At 59.1% G+C, this 7143-nt stretch overlaps 1 protein-coding gene across 1 annotated transcript; it reads right to left on the reverse strand.

The window, feature by feature from the left end:
• Window positions 1–273: 273 nt before the first annotated feature.
• LOC142824035 (maestro heat-like repeat family member 5) lies at window positions 274–4045 on the reverse strand. The gene is made up of 6 exons (XM_089771504.1): window positions 3947–4045; window positions 3409–3564; window positions 2903–3025; window positions 2380–2482; window positions 999–1073; window positions 274–380 (listed from the first exon to the last, which is right to left on the reverse strand). Exons 1-6 carry the CDS (start codon window positions 4043–4045, stop codon window positions 274–276), a joined length of 663 nt encoding a protein of 220 aa, XP_089627630.1.
• Window positions 4046–7143: the final 3098 nt, after the last annotated feature.

Consider the following 7143-nt stretch of genomic DNA (forward strand, 5'->3'; position numbering starts at 1 on the left):
AATTAGCTTAGTTCGAATTAACTAATTCGAACTAAGTTAGTTCGAATTAGCGCTGTAGTATAGACATACCCCCATTGGCTGCTCAGGGCCCTGGCTTTGCGAGAATCTCGGAACGTCTTCCCAGGTGTCTCTGGGCTGGACTCTGCTACCGAAGCTGATGTCCCTTGTGAATACCCACCCCACGGCACAGCCCCGGCTCCAAAGAGCTGCTCCCGTGTGTTGTATGTACCGTGGCAGGATGAAGAGTCCTTCTGTGTCGGTGCCGCTCCCGAATCAAAACGCACCCCACACGAGGTTCGCAAGCTTCTGCAGCCATTTAAAATGTGCATTCAGGATGATCGCTGTGGTCCTGTCTGATCTTAAAGGCACTTCCTGGAAAGCTGAAAGAAAGAGGAAATGGGTTGGAAAACTCACTGAGCTGCTGTCACAGGTGGCTGGGAAATCTTTGCTTCCGAATGGCCTTTGCCACGGGAACACGACAGCAACCGTAACTCTGACATTTAGGTGCAGAGCAACAAAGGGGCTTTGGCTCCTAACTTCTACCGAATCCTTTGTGCAATTGTGCCACCTTCAGTGCTCCAGAGGTGGCAGGGAAAGGTGTTTCCTGGGGGCCCGCACGGGATGGCCTAGGAGTCAAGAACCCAACTCTGGGTGAAGGTCCCTGGCCTACAACCTCTCTAGTGGAGGGGAGCAGGTGGTGGAACTTTTTGGGACAGAGGGTAAGAATCCTTCTCCTCCTCCTACTGACTAGTCATTTTCAGTTCTGGCTGGCCTCCCTTGAGAGCCTTTGTGTTCTTATCCCCATTTTACAGGTGGGGAAGGTGAGGCACAGAGTTGCTCCTGGTGGCTCAAATCTCCTGACTCCCATTCTTACATTGACCAGCAAGACCATTCTTCCCCCTTAAGCACTGTCCCCAGACAGAGACAGACACTGGGGCAGCTGTGTTCAGGCCTCATACTGCCCACAGATGCCCGAACGCCCAGAGCTGTTTCCTTACCTTCACACAGGCGGAAGATGCCATCTGCACTCACTGTCTCCGCCAACAGGTAGACGAAATGGTGGATGGTCTCTCCTAAACAGACAAGGAATACACCAGAGCTCAGGACTTTTCAACATCATTCCCGGAAAATTGCTAAAGATTCAGCCATTCCCACAAGACAGCCCTTGGGAAATTCAATACCTGGCCCTTCGATGTGGCACGAAGCACATGGGAGAAAGCATCCGGCCCCAGAAGTGACTGAAAGGCCGATTGCAAAGGAGACTGAAATCGCATCTTGCTGGTTTCCTGGAGATGTGGCCAAAAAGTTGTGGGCAGGAGAAGTTGGAAGGGACCAAATGGCAAAGTGGCTCCCTCCAGCTTGCAGTAAATGTGAATTCTAGCACACGCAGATCCCCGCTGTCGGATTCTGGTGCTTGTCAGGCTGGGTGCGTTGATTTAAATCAAGTTTCCCACTGGTCTTACTTTTCAAATTTCTTCAAACACTAGTGCAAATCTCCTCAGTGACACATAGTAATTTATACCTGGGAGTAGCATTTTACACCAGCTAAGAGAGCACCTTGTGTGTCATTCTAGTAGATAACCTGACTTCTGTTAATTTAGGAAATAGCACATGATCACCAGTGTTAAGCTGCAGACCTTGAAGCAGCATGTTAGGGATGGGAAGGACTAAATCATACACAAAAACACAATAGGGCTGATATTTTATTCAACTAACTCTTCCATGTTATATCCATGTTTCACATTTGCAGTTGCAGGAGGCTCCTGAGTTGCTGGCTGATGCTTGTCCTGAAACCCCTTTCGGTTCATGTTCATTTTTTATTAATTCAAACAGACGTGTCCCCAGAATGCTAAATGTGCAGTGTCCTTACGACTTCTGCAGGGAGCTCTCCTCTTCCGCCCTCCCACTGGCATTGTGATGCAGCTCTTAAGCCAAGTGACTCAAAAAGCTAAGCTGTGCTTGGGAGACACTTAATTTTACTGTAAGCCCACTGAAAGACGTATAGCAGGGGGGAACTTTGGGAAAGCTGAGTTCTGCCTGGCCCAGGCTCACCACCAGACAAGCAGAGAACAAAACATATCGGATCCGGGCTATGTCTGTCTGTGCCCATGTGTCTCAGCGGGATGACAGACAATGAAAGCCCAGAACTCACAAGGAGGAAGAGATGCTGGTTAGGCTGGAGAGACTAGAGCCATTAATGCAATTGGATGAGACTGTCGGGATGGGCAGCGCATGTTTGTGATAACATCGTAACCTATTGAACTGATTGTTCAATGAAACTAGTGAAAATTCCCCCTGGTCCCAGAGAACGGAGTGGGAAGTGGAAAAAGAGCTTTGAAGGAAGCACGGGAAAAGCTCACGTGGGTTTGCTCTGCTTACCGATGAACAGGGCTGCAGAATGTCGGATGGACGGCTGGGAGCTTTCCAGATACTTTAAAGCCTGGAACAGGAGCCTGGGGACGTTCCTCTCATTATTCTCCATCTAGGAACAGAGCAGGGAGAAATGCTCAGTGCAGACAACGTGATCTGCCCACAGCGGGCAGGCCAGGGCTGCTGAAGCTCAGAGGGAGGGCAGGGCAAGAGCCAGTAGGAGCCCAGACGATGGAGCTGCCCCTCTCTGAAGGGCCGGATGCAGACATTGCCCAGCAGTCCCAGTGTCCTAACCCCACAGGGCCTGCAGGGCAGCAGGGGAGTGGAGGGCAGGAGCAGGGTGCACAGCCACTGTGCCCACCCCACAAGCAAAAGGGGCAGGACCCCAAGGGAGCCCTTCTAGGAGGGGCTGCCTCTGATGTCCCTGCATGACGAGCGGGGTGGAGAACCCCCTGGGTGCTCGGGGGTGGGGCTAGAAAGGTCTCCCTGAGCTCCCCACTCACTGCTCTGCGGGCCCAAAGAACACACCTACCAGGCACTTCCCAACGCACGGCAAGAGCTGCGAGGAGCCGTCCCAGGCCAGGCTGCAGAAGAGACTCTTCCGATTGGCCCAGCCGAGGAACACGGCGCAGCGGAAGAGGGTCACTTTGCAGCTCTGCAGCACAAGGGGAGAGCGAGGGGCCTCGCTGAGAGAGGGAGCGTCTGGGGCACGTCCCCTCCTCCCTGCTCCTTGGGCTCCTGCTCTCCCTGCCAGGGGAGGTTCCTGCCCCTTGTTCCCAAAGGGAGGCTGCTCAGGGGAGGGGCTGAGAACTGGCTGGCGAGAGCCGGACGGGATCTCCACAGCTCAGCCCTTCTGCGCAGAGACGGCAACGGCAGCGCCAGGCCGCTCTGGGACCCCAAAGGGTCTGAGCCCAGGGGCCCTCCCCTGTGGCCCCTGAACGTCCCCAGTGGCCCTGGCTGGGCAGGGGCTCTGGAGACGGGTGGGGCCGAGGGGACTCTGGCGCTTTGCTCTCTGGAAATACTGAGCGCAGCACTTACCAGGATCACGCTCTGCTCCTCGTCTGCCAGGTAGAGCAGCAGCGGGAGCAGGCAGCTGGTGAGTTCCTGCTGCACGGCCGGTTTGTTTGGGTCCTTCACCCCGCTCAGCATGGTGCCCAGCAGGGAAATGGCGGCTGAGCGGACACTGCCCCTCTCCTGGCAAGGACACGCGGGGCGGGGAAGCCGGTGAGAGCCGGGCCGTGTCCCTGGCCACAGAGGCTGCTCTGGGCTCCCCTCCCGGGGCCCTGGGGCCTGGCGCTCACCCCTGCCCCCTTGGGGAGCAGCAGCAGGCGGGGGAGGATCTGGGGACAGGAGGTTCGGGGGGGAGGCTGCAGCAGGGCTGGGAGCTTGGCGCTCAGGTTGGCCCAGAAGGGCTCTGCCAGGGAGGAGGCTGCGTCGGAGACGCCCCACCCTTGGCAGGGGCCCCCTTGGGTGCTGCATGGCCCGCCTGAGGGGGGAAGGGGCTGGGCAGGGACATAGCAGGGCGGCAGGGAGAGGAGGGAGGGGGAATGTGCTTCTCCGGGGTTCCCAGCCTTACGTGGTCAATGAGCGGGCGCAGGCTGGCTGCCATGTCCTGGGAGATGGAGCCAAGCCCCTCCCCGGCGAGCAGGTAGGTGGCGTCTGCTGCCTCCGTCATGGCCTCCAGGACAGTCCTTGCGTCCGTGGCGCAGAACATGGTGATGGTCCCGGGCAGCTGGGCCCGTAACAACTGCCCCTGTGGGAATGCAGAAGGCAGCTCCCCACTGTCCTGGGACGCAGCCTGGGGCAGGGGCTGGACCCTCCCTCCCCATCGGCCAGACCCCAGAGACGGCCCAGCCCCCCAGCAGGGGAGAAGGTCCTTCTCCTGCCGCTCCGCCAGGTGTTTTGCACCCCTGGCCCTCGAGCAGAGCCTGCCCTGTCGCCTGCTGAGAGCCGCTCCAGGCCCCGCCCACCGAGCTCTGACCCCGCCCCCCGACTCCTCTGCCCTTGCCAAGTTTGGGCTTTGTTGCCCGACTCCCCTCCCCCCACTGCCCTGAGCGACGACCTGAGTCTCCTTCCCCTCCCCACAGCTGCGGATTTAGGGCAGGGCGAGCGGGGCGGCTGTCCCGGGCCCCGCGCTTCCCGAGGCCCCGCGCATGCACCGAGTCAAAGGAGGGGCCCCGTGCAATTTCGCTGCCCGGGGTCCCACAGTGCTGCCCTGGGCCCCGCAGCAGTCTCACCCGCCCCTGCCTCCCCACCACCTACACTGACCATGCTCTGCCTGGGAGCAGGGACACCCCCTCGCGCCTGGTTTGCTCAGTATCGCACCCCCAGGATCTTTGGCGCTGGGAGCACCACAGGCTTCCTCGGTCCCCTGGTGTCAGATCGGGGCTCCCCAGGGTACCACTGAGAGGCAAGACAAAGGCAAACTCCTCAGAGACAGGGCGACTTACAGCCCACGACTGGGGCCCTCCCTCTGAGGCACCAAACCAGCCACACAGAGCACTGCTGTTCCCCACACTGGCTGGCCAGCAGTCACCCCAGCAAGCCCTGAGATGCGCCCTCACCTTCCCCGGCCAGAAGAGAACACTGGCCAGGCCTCGCAGACAGAGCCTCCGTATCGCAGGGTTGCTGTCTCGGGTCCATTCCATCAGGTGTTCCTGGAGGTCTGATTTGGTGACAGTGCTGAGGATGGAAGGACTCTGGAGAAACTGGAAAGAGAAAATCAGCGTCAGGCTAAGGAGCAGAAATCTGCCTTTGGTCTGTGCCTGCTCCATCATCTTTGCCAGCTGGCCACTTTCTGCTGCACAAAATCTCTGGAGTGAAGGAGCCAGTGGCTGGTGTTTGAAATGGTCCATTCCTAGAAGGGCAACTAATCCACAAGCGCCTGATGAACTCCAGGGACAGAGGACTCTCTGGGGACCGCTAAGTGTCCTGGGCAGAGTGCTGTGGCAGAGGAAAAAGAAACCCCCGGGGAAGGCGAAGAGAGAGGCCCGGGCTTGGGGTGCTGGAGAAACATCTCCTCTTGTCACATGTCCCAGGGAGGTGCATCCAGCCAGGAGCAATCTCACCCTGCCCCCTCCACTCTGCCCAGTCCCGCTAGTATCTGCGTGGGCAGAGGAGCTGGCTGGCTGTGAGATTGCTGAACCGCTGGCCATGTGCCCCAGCCCCTATTGGCCCAGGAGGGGTCTGAGCTGCTCTGCACAAGCCCACGTGTGCCAGGCCGCTCCGGACTCTCACCTCGGTGCAGAAAGTCAGGGCGATTTCTCTCAGCGCCTCCTCCTCCTCCCGACTCTGCACGATGGCGATGGCCTCTCTGAGAGCCACAGGGACCTGTGGGTTCCGGTGCTCAACCATGGCTCTGGAAGAGCAAAGGGAAAGTCCCCGGGATTACCAAAGGGAGAGACAGTCCCTCCCCCATTGCGGGGCTGAGAGGGCCGGCTGGGGCAGAGGAGGATCTCCCGCCCAACTCCCATTGCCCAGACAGGCCGCAGGAAGAGGAATCTTGAGACTCCTACCTTGCGATCAAGCCCACCCCTCGGGAGAAGTGATGGCGGGAGGCGATCATTTCCCAGCCCTGCTGTAACTGGATACTGGCAAATTCCTTCCAGTATCTGGGCATGGAAAAGAGGGTCTTCACGGCCTCCAGGGATGTGCTAAACGCAAAAAAAAAAAAAAAATCCTGGTGTCAGAAATCTACTGCAGCCCAACCCGCTCAAGGCCTGGGGCACAAGGCATGGTCAGCAGTAGCCGGTTTCCCCCGGGATGGACCCAGCACCCTGTCGGGGCTCACTGAGGTTTTGGCAGGTGGCGACACTGCAGCTTCTACAGATGCTCGGTGCCCTCGCTCCCAATGGTCCAACACCTGACTCTTCGCTGGGGCCGGCACCAGGTCACTGGGCACATGGGCCAGATCCTTAGTTGGTGCGAGGGAGCAAAACTCTGCCCGTTTGCAGCAGCTGAGGTGCCTTCGGGCTCCCCGGCTCCCCCCAGGGGAGTCCACACGGAATCAGCTTCATGGTCCCTCTTGCTCCTGCCTGCCTGTGACACGGCCCCCCTGCCGGGCCGGGCCCCAGTGCTGCCGGCCTTGCTCTCTCTGCATGTGCTCTGGCGACCCTGCCCTGGGCTGGGGCCTTGTGGGGCCGAGGCCCTAACACTTCGGCAGGTGGCGCATGGGGAGGTACCGACGTGGTCCCTGCCTGTGCTGGGAAGGAGCCGGCCTGTGGGCGGGGTCAGAGGAGCAAGCGTGACTCACAAGCACACGGGTGCCCAGCACCGCTCCCCCCAGACAGACCTGCCCAGAACTGCACCTGGGCTCCGCAGGGGCCGTGTGTGACCTGCGGGTGCAGCAGATCAAATCTGTTCTTCCCCTTCCTTTCTGCCGTTACCTCAAGGGGCTGAGGCGGCTGGATCCCTCAGGGCTGGATTTCTGGCTGGCCGTCCAGGTCCCTGGCAGGCGCAGGTCCAGCACATGCTGCACCTGCCTGACACAGAGGAGGAGCAAGTGGGGAAACATTTGCAAGATGGCTTCTCGGTATCCCCACAGGAAAAAGATCTCATAGAGCGTGTCCATAGCCTGGAGTCAGAACGAGACAGAAAAGTCACTGAGCTGTCCCCACCTCCCATCCGCTCCCAGGGCATTTTGCTGTCATGCTGGTGCCGTTTCTCACATCCTTGTGGCTTATGAGGAAGGAGGGTTAGTTCCTCAGGGGGAGGGGAGATGTGATGGCCCCTGACCCGTCTTCCATTGCTAGAATGGGCGCAGAAGGGAACCTC

Source organism: Pelodiscus sinensis, chromosome 19, assembly GCF_052426305.1.
Source record: "Pelodiscus sinensis isolate ZL-2025 chromosome 19, ASM5242630v1, whole genome shotgun sequence".
NCBI classification, from domain to species: domain Eukaryota; kingdom Metazoa; phylum Chordata; order Testudines; family Trionychidae; genus Pelodiscus; species Pelodiscus sinensis.

Excerpts from the sequence above, each read along its gene's own strand:
- LOC142824035 (XM_089771504.1), bottom strand. The coding sequence starts at position 4,045 with ATGACGGAGGCAGCAGACGCCACCTACCTGCTCGCCGGGGAGGGGCTT. Across the intron at positions 3,565-3,946 it reads TGCGCCCGCTCATTGACCAC|GAGAGGGGCAGTGTCCGCTC; the intron begins GTAAGGCTGGGA and ends TGTCCTTGCCAG. Across the intron at positions 2,483-2,902 it reads CGTGCGTTGGGAAGTGCCTG|ATGGAGAATAATGAGAGGAA; the intron begins GTAGGTGTGTTC and ends CTCTGTTCCTAG.